Source organism: Tasmannia lanceolata, unplaced genomic scaffold, assembly GCF_043159265.1.
Source record: "Tasmannia lanceolata isolate RefF3 unplaced genomic scaffold, GAP_Taslan_0.1 ptg000015l, whole genome shotgun sequence".
Classification (NCBI taxonomy): domain Eukaryota; kingdom Viridiplantae; phylum Streptophyta; class Magnoliopsida; order Canellales; family Winteraceae; genus Tasmannia; species Tasmannia lanceolata.
The window spans coordinates 44,301,467-44,314,349 of NW_027518692.1; the positions used below are offsets into that span (position 1 = coordinate 44,301,467).

Below are 12,883 nucleotides of genomic sequence, written 5' to 3' on the forward strand. Positions count from 1 at the left end.
CAAAATCTAAAACAAACAAGATCCAAACCAGGTTTATAAAATTAACGGCTCGGATCAATCTAAGGTGGACCTAATCAACATTCTTCTCATCACCTCAGTGGGGGCGTTTCTAGTAAAACTTGGGGGTACATTTAAAATCTCCCCAACAGATTCTCCCCCTTTTCTTCCTCTTTATTTATTGAAGAACCGTTAGGGTTCTTTTCTATTTTTTCTGCTCTTCTCAAATGAGCATTTTAGAGAGATACGAAAAATTAGGGCTTCGAGAATCCCTTTCTCGAACATACGATTACGCTTCAGCCTGCAATGAATTGAGCTACCTCCTGAGAGGCGCTTACAATAAGGTTCCCAAAAATCTCCAAGCCATCATGTTTCAGGACACTCTTTCGGCTTTTCGCCTTCTTCCCGAGTAATTTTACGTACCTTCTTTTTTTTTTTTTTTTGAATTTATTTGATTTGGTGGCTAGGACTGAAATATGTGAGATGTTTTTTTTCTTTTGAATTGATTGTGGATTTTGATTGTAGAACCCTAATAGCGTTTATTGTGTGTGCCTGTGGATTCTGTCAGGTTGGTTTAAACTTCATCTCTATAATGGGTTTTACTTTGTATTTTGAAATTTTTTGGGGTTTCATTTTGTGGCTCTGATAGCATTTAGACTGGGTATTCTTCAACGGGAAGGTCTTTTCTATGAGTTTTTTTAAGAAATATTTGTGGATCTTGGGTTCATTTTTCTTTCTTTTTCCCTTTTTCAAGTTGGTGTGTTTGCACTATACTGAAGACAAGCAAAAAAAAAAAAAACCCACCCACTTACTGAGCAAAATTTTGAAAACTTAAGCTTCTCTGAGCACTTAGGTCGAAATTCTTTGTGAAGTTCTATAATAGTATAATTTACATACTAAAGTGATAGTGTTTCAGTTAGTATATGATTGAATGTTACCAGAATCTATGCGTGTCGACTGAAGGATTTTATTTCCACGGGGATGAAAACGTAAACATGTCGGCTGTTTCATGTTGGTTTCGACCGACAGTTAGAATTATGACAACAGTGAAAGCTTGTGAATTGTATATGAATATACAGAGACTAGCCATGATTTTATATAATTTCAGCCACATCTAGAATGAAAATTGTTTACTTACATTTAAAATTGGTGGAAAAATGCGACAGAGTGCCTACAAGCCGAGGAATTTCGGCTGCGAACCTCCTCCTGCAAGCAGCAGAAGCTGCATTGCCTAAGCAGAGAAGAGCATTGGCTGTTACAGAGTTTAAGCATGCCATAGTTGCACATAAGAGGCGGTGTAAAGACCGACAGGATGAAGAAGGTAATAAGGATATCTTGGATTGCTGTTATCAGGATTTTAACGTATGAGTATTGTTGCCTACATCCATGGTTTTTGTTTGATGCCATAGCTGTTTTGATTGTTTTCATGAAACTGCTTATCACTTCTAGTCTAGGTTTCAAATTTTGGTTTCGGTCATCAGTGAAACATAAACATTTCAGCCGAAATCTTTTGACATTTCGTTTTTGGTACGAAATTTTGTTCTTATAGAACTTTGAAGCCAAGTGAATAGACTTAATGAACCAAATTAGCAAACTAAAATGTACCGGATTAATGTGAAAGTTGCGAAAACAGATTGAGTTGTACAGTCTTTTTGACACCCATGCTTCGTCAACAAGGCAAAAATCTGTATGTGTTACGCTTTTGTTGCATAACTTAGTAACAAATGAAGGCTTTGCAGTCAATGGGTTGAGGACTTGAGAGTATTTGTATGTGGGAGACTCTTTGTCCAAGCTTTATGTGCTGGGCTTGGCTCCTGTATTCTTTCTTTTCACCTTTACCTTTATTAAATAAGTTCTTTTCTCTGCTAAAAGTATACTTTTCTTGTTATCAGGAAGACACGATCTTATTGCTTTTGTTTCACCTATACTCATTTAATTCTTTTATTGTTTTCATTTTTCTTTGGGCATATGTTCCAGTTAAGATGTTTAATCTGACATGGTTATTTTGATGGAAGTGTCTTCTTTCTTCTGATAGATATCATTGCTAGTAGATTCCTAATTGTTCTTTCTTATGGAAAAAAGAAGAAAAACAGATTCCACTGTTATCTTAAAATTGTACTTCTTGTTTCATTTTTTCAGGTTCAGTGCAACTGGCCCAAGACGTTCTTGTCCATATCTTCAGTTTCCTGGACACGCGTTCTTTAGTAGCTGTTGGTTTGGTGTGTTGGTATTCTTTTATCCTTTATAATGAGGGCACTCCATATTTAAAAAAAATTACCTCGTCAAGCACGTATGTCAGATATTAGTGTACACATATGTTAGGGGAAACCTTAATACATTACTGGACTTTCCTTTGGTGTTATTTATCTACTACTACTTACTTTTAATGTATTTCTATTTTTTCATAGCATAGTTACCAACAAATTCCTTTCATGAGTGTTTAACAAGTTTTTTGTAAAGGGTGTCCGTGTTCGATATGGGGATGACACTCCTCTGGATAGGCAAGGCTCTAACCGTTGGCTTTTGGTCTGAATCATAGAGAAACAAACAGAGAGACAACGGCAACTAGAGAAATGCGTTTGCGGCCATTGTAGCTCCTCTCATGGAATCGCTGGCCCCCAATTGCCTCATCCTTACTACCACTGTGTATATTGAAATCTCGCCTGATACATGAGAATTTGATAGCGCATTTCCCTTCCTCACTTTGCCCACCAGAAATCGGCGATTGCTGGAAGTGAGCTTATCCCCTCTCGGCGATCGTTGGACGCTATCTTATCCTCACGACGACAATTAGCAGAAACCACACCAACATAGACTTACAATTCTGTGGAGAATTCCACTCATCAATAAGAAGGTATTCATGGTGGAACTGAAGCTTCAATCAAATTATGAGGTGAAAACGGGGTTTAGTTTGTTTGGGAGAAGCTGTGAAGAATTGTGGGAAGGCTTTCAAGATCCTGGTTACACTGAGTATCCAAAGGAAGACGCAAATGATTTAAATTTCATTTCGACGAAAGTTATGATGAACAAGAGGGTCTACAACACCTCGGTCCCCCCTCCCCTTCCTTTGGGTCTACAAGAAAGTTTTGATGAGCCAATTTATGATAAATACATTAATGAATCTATGAAAGGAAATGAAGACTGCACTGAAGGAGGCTCCCTAATATTTATTTGGTTGACTTTTTCTTTCAATAATTTTGGGCTGCAAGAATCAAAGTTTTTCAATTGATCTGTCAAAGAAAATAATGCTTTTGAACTTGTCGTTCATAATGATTCTATGAACTATCAAGAAGATGCTATTCTTTCTTGGGAAGCACTTGAACAACAATTTATGAAGTATACATATGGAAGATTTGTGAAGGAAGGAATTGAGCACTACAAATAGCTCATTCTGTCGAAAGGTTCTGCTCAATATCAATAGAAACTTGAAGACAATCTCAGAGGATTGTTAATTTTTCGGAGTTGAATTTTCTCCAACTGGAAGGCAATTGATGTGACACAAATCTATAGGTTCTTCAAATCAGAAATTGGAGAAGAATGGTTTTGGTTAGAAATGTTTTTCTCTTTTTTGTTTTTAGGTATGATTAGAATTTAAAGTAAAACAGAAGTCTCTTGGATCTGTTTTAAAGTTGTAAAGTGTCTAGAATTAATAGTTTGTGCTCTGGGAAAATTTTGGAGTCAATAAAGGGCTAGTCTGTAGTTTATAAGGGGGGTTTTTACTGGTTTTGTAACCATTGCAAAAATGGAGTTTATGCAACTAGTTTTACTTTTACCCTTTTCTCTTATGAATTAGCATTATATCCTGCTCTTCATCTTGTCTTTTATTCATGCATGTGCTTGGTTTTGTTTCACGTTTGAATTTAAGTTTAAAGTTGCGATGTCTGTTTTTCTCTTCTTTTACCGCCATGTCTGGCAGCCACGAATTTTTTTTCATGATAAATTAGTGTCTTCATGTGGTGAGGGAGGGTGGGGCAGATGGGAGGAGGAGAGAGATTTGAGGGGGCATGATTGAGATGAGAGTGAAAAAAGATCCTATTTTGGGTAGAGTTTTTTGTTTCCTGATTTTTAGCAACCTCTCAACTTGGAGACACTAGTTTCCTGATTTGTAGCCACCTTCACCCGCTCTACCCCTCTCGAGACACTAGTTTATCATGAAAAAAAAATTCATGGTAGCCAAACGTACCCTGCATCAGTCATCATACTGGCATTTTATACAAGGAAACAGTACAGGTAGGAGCCATCATTCATGGCCCCAATGTGGATGGTAATGCCTCAAAATCTCTCCTCCATTCACTGTTTAAAAACTCACCCAAGGCAACTCTCTTTTATCCTAGCCAAGTTCTTGTCCAAGTCCGACTTTTGGTTCGAAACTCTTTTGATTCGTCCTAGTTAATGAAAAATTGACCGCATTAATCATTCACTCGCCTGAATGACTCCCTTTTACCTTGGACGGTTCTCACCCCAGTCTGAGTTTTGAAACAATATCCCCATCAAATTATCATAACCTTCCCAATCATTGGATATTTTCCCGTTGGATGTAGACTCCCCCTCTGTTGCCTCTAAATATCCAGCAAAGGGTCAGGATCATCCTAAGGGGATAATCTTTAGGACATAGGAAACCGCTTTAGGACTCAACAAATGAACAGTCCGAATTATTGAGAGGGTGGTTCTCATCTCTGTTCGTTTACCTGTCCAAAGCAATCTTTAGGCCCATTTTGATTCTTGAATATTGTCTGGGTTGATGTTTTTAGTTTTATGTACTATGACTTTTAAGGATAAAAGGCTTCAAGGGGCTGAGAGATCCATGATAGTAAGAAATGAAACCAATAGTAATACATCTTTTCCAGACTGTTTACCTGCCCATGCTTCCTATAGCCTACTCAAACTCTGTTTCTGGTAACTATGGTTCAGATCCATTCTTCTGTATTTAATGCTTATATGAATTATATAATACTGTCTTCCAATACTATCATATAACTGTGCAGATGTGTTAGGCATTGTTGGGTTTTGTAGGATTGTTGTGTATGGCAACTATCTAGCACCCGATGCACGTATCCATGTCCAAGTTATTGGCAGTTATATGTTTCACATGTATGCATATATTGGTTTCTTTTCTTTTCTTTGGTTATTAACAAATCCGTTGCTTGTCCTCTGAAAAGGTCATGGAATTCAGCTGCAAGTGATAAGATGCTATGGCAGGCACAATATGCTCTATTTTTTGGAAATTCCGACATCAGTGACGCAATTAAGAAACAAATTGGTAAAATTTCTAGAGACCAGAGGTATCCGATTTCATGTCAGAATGAAGGCATGGATACATTGACCAATCTTGACTGGAGAGAAGCATTTAAAAGAAAATATATAGGTATGGTTCCATGATGATCTATAAGATCATAACTTGGCGGTTTTGTTTCTTCTGATTTCTGGTGTGAGAGAAAAGAAAAGAAAAACTAGTAACTGCCCGTCTGGCCTCACGATTACATTGCCTTTTTACTTAGTGACTACGTGGAGATGCGAATTTCTTTCCTCTTCCCTTCACCTATTGACTATTGTACAATTTGTTCATTTTTCCACTCTTACCTTTCTAGTTTTTTGTTCATATGGCGGTATTCCTTATGGGAAGAAGACTGAAACTTATTTCCTGCTTTCTATTGTTTCCTAATAAATCTTCAGCTCTATATGCCTATAGTATCATTTTTGAATGGATGACCTTTCAGGAAATTCATCATGGAGATCTACATCAAATAGGGGATATTGTGGGCATTGCAAATCCCTAATTTGGCTCAGCAATATGAAATGCACCAATTCACACCATGGTTCAAAAGTTGAAAATCAGCGATGGGAAATTAAGCCTATATCCCCTCAGCAGGTGACATGTCTTTCTATTACTAGCTCTCTTTATATTTAAGATCAATTCGCATGCATCTATGTAGTAAAATGTGATGCTACGTAAGCTTGTTATGATGATCTTTAAAGTAGTGAGGATGTTTTATGGCTTTTACTATTTATTATCCCAGTTTGAAGTGCAAGATACTTGACAATTAGGCCCTGTTTATTTGAGATTATGATAACTGATGGTGAGTCTCCATAGTGATTACTGGACTCGAAATTGATGTAATTTGAGGATATTGTCCTGAACACGTTCAACAAACCAGAAACATTATTGTCAGTGTCAACTTCATGAAGCTGTTGCATGTATATGTGGACAAGGGGTCCCTAATAATATTTATGCATGATGTGTTCTTATTATGCTGACCCTGGCTCAGTTGAGTTGAGTTGAGATGTGTTCTTATTATGGTTTGGATCCTATAGAATATACGAATGGTTGATCGAAACCTCTCTCTGATATCATCAGGTTGTGGCGTATATTGAAGCTGAGTCTTCAACAATTTCGTCTTCCGACAGTGATGATAGTGATTCAGATGCAGCACCATTTACAGATCATAGATTACCAAAGTTATGGGCTTACACAAGACGACACATGGGCCGCAGCAAAAATTCCTTTCACACCTCTGTAAATTAATTTGCTAAATGAGTGCTGCTATCAAAACATGGGAGTGTAGATATCTGTTATCTTATTTTTAAAAAACCGCTTGATGTACCCAACTTTTGCCTCATTTACATGTTCGTATCCTTGTTTGAACAGAAATCATAAGGCTGGTGAAATAGTATTGAGATCATCTTGATCGTACGATCTAGGCTCTTGATTCATCAAGTCTCAATCAAGCCTCATATGGATATTTTGTTGATCTCTGTAGTCCGTCTATCATATGCATATGATGTGTGTTTGGGAGCAAACTAAGCCCATATGGGGGCACCTTTGGTTAATCCAAAACTGTATGTTGCAGTCTCTGATGGCCCAAAGATCACATCAGTAGGGACAATTCAAACATCCGATTAAATGTAACTATACATTCTATGAAGGTCCCGTGTTTAGGCCTTCTAATGGATCCAAACGATGACCATTAAAGCAAAATGATCCAAACGGACTACTATATTTGTGTGGGGACATGGACAGAAGGAGAGGAAAATAGATCATCCCCCCCTAAAAACCCTAATTTTGGTGCACCCTAACCTAAATACCAATCTTCTACTATGCCAAATACCAAATTGAAGCAAGTAGCCGAGTTTGTTGCGGATCCTAACCCCTAGCATTTTTCTAGAAAGCGCTGGACCTTTGATTTTTCTTTTTTTTTTGTGAGATTTGATCGAGTGTATGAGATCTACACTTGTATGTGGTGGCCCACGAGCCTAATCACCGGACAAGTGCCGTGTGTAGCAATCCACGACCGTTCTTATTAATTTGTTACGTTTCTTGGGAGAGTGGAACTCTCCAGGCCTCTCGTGAGAAATAACACGGAATAATAATAAGATCCCCTGTTAATCTTACACACCACATCGTCTTCCTTTTCTCTCTCTCTCTCTCTCTCTCTCTCTCTCCTGGAGGCGAATCTTGGATGAATCTTTTTTGAGGTAATATTTATGATGCGAGGAGGGGTTAGCATTGCTTCTTTCAAAGAAAACCTCTCTCAGATCGCTCTCGACGTCCTAGATGCCACCGACGACCTTGATCTTCCCGGAGAAAATGCTCATCGCCGGATTTCTCAACGCTCTTCATTCCGCAACGGATCCTTGAATCCCGAGGTATATGCCCCCTTTCCAACCTTATTATTATTATTATTATTATTATGCTCCTCGAATTTGTATTTGATTGGGGTTTTATATTATTATTTATTTATTGATTTTGATCTTTTTTAAAAAAAAATCAAGAAATGCAAGCTCTTTAGTACTTTTGAATTTTAGGGCTTTGAAACTTCTGGGGCGTGTTTTGCGAAATGAATTCTCTTCTTATTTTCGAGGTTATGTATGCTTAATGTGGTTGTTAATGTGAATTCTCTTTTTTATTTGGTTTGGGAGTTATATTATTATTTATTTGTTCATTTGATCTTTTTTCTCAGTATTTTTTTATATATAAAATCAAGGAATGTTGAAATGAATTCTCTTCTTATAGTCGAGGTTATGGATGCTTAATGTGATCTTATTCGCTTGGATAGTTATAGCTTTACGTGTTTGATTTCTTATGTTGATATGCTTTGATACTTTGCTCAGCATTGCGAAATTCCAATAAACTGCATGTAATTCGAGTTCTATAATATTATGGAACTGGAGGATTTCTAACTTGCAGTTTCATATTTTTGCCATATTTATGATGAATTCAGTGGCTACCATGATCGAATTTATTTTTTAACGTGAGCGGAGTCACACTAACCACTCTATAGTCTATACTATTAGTAGATAAGCACAAATCCGTAGGAAGACACTTGTGCCATGCTTGGGTACCTGGACTTTTTTGGAGACGTTTGGAAAGGAAACATTATCTCTATGATTTCTTACTTTTCTTACACACGAAAAAAGATAAATCGAATGAACCCTATTCAAGTTTTACTCAGCCAGAACTTCAATTGATGATACCATCCCTCTATTTTAACCATAATTATATCATTTCTCTCTAAATCATGGAAATTTTTTTTCCAATGGAAATGCTGTTCTTGCAATCCCAACAGCGCCTTGCAGAAAAACTTCACCTCAGCCAATCAAATTCTCTGCTGAGGACTGAAGATATAGATGCTGCCCTTGATTAGCGGTGCTTTTTTTTTTATCAGTGCTGCTATTATGTTGTTTTCTTTGTTTTTTCCTCTCCGTTTTGTTCTGGCTTGTCGTTGACTACCTCAGTCCCTGGGCCTCGTCCTTTGCATTTTAATAAACTCGTTACCATTGAAATAAAATAAAATATTGGCTAAGGATATAGTGAATCTGCAATTTTCATGGGTTGACGTTTTCATGCTTGGTTTCGCTAGCAAGTTTTGGGAGGGGGGAACTTTGTGAATATGCAATATTAAATATTTGGTTAAATAATGAATTTGACCAAAATTTCTGAATGTTGGATCAATGGAGAAGTACCCAATAATTTTTTTTTTCTTTTGAATGGTAGTAAATGGTTGCGGTGAGCGTGGAACCCAATAGTTATTTTATGTTAGACAAGATACATGGCCTCGATTAAATGAAGGTGCCCAAGTGAGATGAAGCTGGAGGCATTTTAATTGGTTGCCATTTGATTAATTGCATGCCTCATTGTATTGTTAGCAAATTGTCATCTATTCAGGTTAAACCAGATTTACCAACATTCCCTACTATTCCTTTTTTTTTTGTGTGTGTTTTTTGTTCATGATTGGAGTTTTCATAGGAGCAAAATAGACACCAAGCATATTAAATACGTCTTTGTTGGGCATACAAATTCACATAAAGGCTAGGAATGTTATCATCCATTGACTAAAAATAGACTTTTACAATGGATGCAACATTTTCTGAAAGGATTTTTAGCCGTGTCTCAAATCTTTACTGTCCTTATGGAAATATGGACTAGGGAGGTATTGGGAGAAGTATTGAGAAAGGATGTTTACCTGAGTGTTGTGGGTGATGGATTTCCTTTTGATTCAATGTCAGTGGGGTCTCAGAGTCGAGCATGTCCAATGGATGGAGGGGCTACCGACTTAAGATAGAAAGGGATTGGGGGGGTGTTACGGTGTGTCCAAGTATCCAACCGTCCATGTATGCCGTAGTTGTCAATTCTGTTTCAGTGTGTGTTCCTTTTTTTTTTCTTGGATTGGAATGTTACGCTTTTTTGCCCATTCCGATGTTCCATGTTGAAAGGTATGCTACAAAACTTTGGAAAAAATTAAGGGAAAAATACAGTTACACCCCCTCAACTTTTTGACACATTCAAAAATAACCCTGTAGTTTCAAACTCATCAACTACACCTCTTGACTTTTCAATATCTATAAGGTAGACCCCTTTAGTTGATGGTCCGTCCACAAATCGAAGGGTTAGGATGATCCTATGGAGCTGATTTTTTGGGCACACCCTATCCATGCCAGGACCTATCAAATGAATGCTTTGGATCATCCAAACAAGGTCGGCCCACTGTGTTTTTGGTCAGCGGACTAGAGAAGGTACTCCAGTCGACTTACTAGAGACATGATCTTAATTAGCATTGATAGTGTTTCAAAAGAGGGGGTCTACCTTATACACATTGCAAAGTTAGGGGGTGTAGTTGATGAGTTTGAAACTATGAGGTTATCGTTGAATGTGTCAGAAAGTTGGGGTGTACAGTATTTTTCCCAAAAATTAAAGAAATTGAAAAAATATATTAATAAATTTCGGAGACCATCACAATAACCTAAAGTAATAAAGCCATGCATGTTGCTACTTAAAACATCTACCAAATGTAGGGAGTGTAAACGAGCCGAGCTTGGCCAGGTTCGGCTCGGCTCGGCTCGTTAAGCTCAAAAGCTCGGCTCGGGCTCGGCTCGGTCAGGCTCGGCCAGGCTCGCTAGCGGCTCGCGAGCCTTATCGAGCTCAAATTATATTAATTTCACACCCCTCATCTTCCCTGGACAGCCCTATCTAGTGTTTTTTTACTATTTTTACATTACGGGGGTTGGTCCAAGAAACAAATGGGGTTCCAAAAAAGAAGTGACATATTTTGCCTCCCCCTTTCACTCCCTGGACAACCCTTTTAGTGTATATATTAATATATAATATATATATTTAAATATATTAAATTCTTAACGAGCCTTAACAAGCTGAGCCGAGCCGAGCCTGGCCTAACTCGGGCTCGGCTCGTTAAGGATTCGAGCCGAGCTTTTTTCGAGCCGAGCTTGAGCGAGCTTCCGAGCCCGAGCCAAAATTGACACCCTTAACCAAATGTAACTAGTTCGAAATTGGCTTTTGATGAGTCAAATTATTATCATATTTCAGTTTACAATCGCAAACTATCAAATTGAAATTATAAATAAGTTATCATATGCAAACTATAGTTATATAAAACATAAGTTGGATTCGTAAAATGTTTTTAAATGTTCTCCATTCTCCCATTCTTACTGCTTCAGCCCCCTTCCACTCTTCCTCATCATCATCTCCACCAACAGTAGCTCCAACACCACAACCTAGCCTAGTCATTGGTCCCTTGTACTATTCCTCTTCTGCAGCAAAAACACTCAGTTGTTCAACAAATTGCCTACTTAATGTCATCATTATTGAGAACAATATGATCTTCCACCACCATCCACCCTTGCATGACACCAATGTTCTCTAGGCTAATGGGATCTGTAGTGTTTGATCCCCTTTTCTTTATATCCCCATTGCAATATAAATAGATTGCAATTACTATGAGTCTTGACCGTGAAGTGAACATATCTTAAGTATAAATTTTTATAGAACAAGCGTAAAAGCCCTGAAAAATACCTTTCTTGAAACTTTAGGTTATAGTGAACAAAGACTTGGCCATTCAATCTCTGATGGTTCAGCCTTATCGCTCTTCTCAGTGTTTACATGTTCGAAAGTAAGTACCATTCCAAAAAAAAAAAAAGTGTTCGAAAGTACTCCAATTCCTTGTTCATTCTGTCAAACAACAATATTGGCTAAGATTTCAAACAACAAAGATTTGCGTTCAGAACAGCAAGAATTTGAACGCCAATGGTTTGCAGTTTAAATTCCAAAGTCAAATCAAAGCAATAATAATAATAATACCAATTTACAATAACAATTACTTTACATTGACTTAGATCACGGTTGAAAATATTCATAGGTGAACTGAAGTTGCATGATGCAAGCTGTTACTCTTCAACCTGAGAGTTGATTGCATCTTGCCTTAAAGTTTAGGTACTAGTCTCTGAATGACATCCAATAAGCCTTTAGTGATCCCTCTCTGTGTTTAGAAAGTGGGGCTGAAAAATGATGTCAGGTTAGGTAACTTGCTGCATGAAGGGACTATAAAGCTGTTCATCCAATCTTTACCAACATCCTCTAGATGGGTATGTACTAGAAATTCTTACGCTTCAACCTTTCTTGTATCACTTGCCTTATCCATGTCCCCATTTATGTAACTACCCCGCAACACCCTTCATGAAGCTGTTCATCCAATCTTTACCAACATCCTCTAGATGGGTATGTACTATAAATTCTTGCGCTTCAACCTTTCTTGTGTCACTTCCTTGGCCTTATCCATGTCCCATGTATGTAACTACCCCGCAACAGGCTTACTTTAGCAATTTACTAGGCCCATGCTACTTGGATACAAGTGTGGGCATTTGATACAAAGAGGAATTGGTGTGGGGATCCTCCAAGTTCCAAAATTTTATGGTATGGATACGACAATGATCCAATATTTGAGTGTGGGGTATGGGTAACGATCATTTAAGAAAATGTTAGAATAGTTTAAGGCTTCTCTTTAAAAAAAAAAAGAGTACAGAATTGGATTGCTATTTGTCATTTTTTGGTTTTGAATTTTGAAAGAATTTGTCTTTTCGTTTTGGTAATGCAATGCAAGAGGTCGGAAGTCTGGTTTTTTCTTATGATGAAAAGAACTTTTATTTTATGTGAAATTTATGAAAACCCGATAAAGGCTTATATGCATGAACAACATAGTGCTTATATGGTTCATTCTTTAAGGGCATTCGACTGGGTATTCCCTGTTGTTCACTTAGGAGGGTATCAATCCTGAGCTTCATGGAGTAGGACTTGGGAGGATATTTTGGGCACAACAAGACAATGGCTTTGTAATTGGTCCAAAGTTATCTGGGCATATCAGTTCCATTATAAATTCAATGAATGGTTTCTGTTTACATTTGTGTGTCCTGTGTATATTCCACATAACTGTCATATGATCTTTGTGTGAATCCCTCTGAACTTGGACCTTTATTGATGGTTCGAATTGTTCTAGGTAACATACGTGTTCTTTTGAATGAGTTTTTTGCCCCAACTTTTTGGAAGGATCTGGCTTGGATAGATTCTACAAACTGCAGTGTGCCATCTTTACTTCTCTGC

The 12,883-nt window shown here is 37.6% G+C and overlaps 2 protein-coding genes across 3 annotated transcripts in view; both read left to right on the forward strand.

The window, feature by feature from the left end:
* The first annotated feature begins 188 nt into the window (after positions 1–188).
* LOC143847483 (F-box family protein) lies at positions 189–6,706 on the forward strand. Its single transcript, XM_077356328.1, has 6 exons — positions 189–406; positions 1,164–1,318; positions 2,137–2,224; positions 5,157–5,362; positions 5,715–5,866; positions 6,353–6,706. The coding sequence occupies exons 1-6, from the start codon at positions 225–227 to the stop codon at positions 6,518–6,520; spliced, it is 951 nt and encodes a 316-aa protein (XP_077212443.1). The 5' UTR covers positions 189–224; the 3' UTR covers positions 6,521–6,706.
* A 611-nt stretch (positions 6,707–7,317) lies between these two features.
* LOC143847482 (golgin candidate 4-like) overlaps positions 7,318–12,883 on the forward strand; it is a 31,712-nt gene continuing 26,146 nt past the window's right edge. Inside the window, exon 1 of one of the 2 annotated variants that reach the window (XM_077356327.1) lies at positions 7,318–7,641. In XM_077356327.1, coding sequence (XP_077212442.1) covers positions 7,480–7,641 — 162 coding nt within the window. In that variant the 5' untranslated portion in view covers positions 7,318–7,479. The remainder of the gene's footprint in view (positions 7,642–12,883) is intronic. The other variant, XM_077356325.1, reaches the window with a different exon arrangement.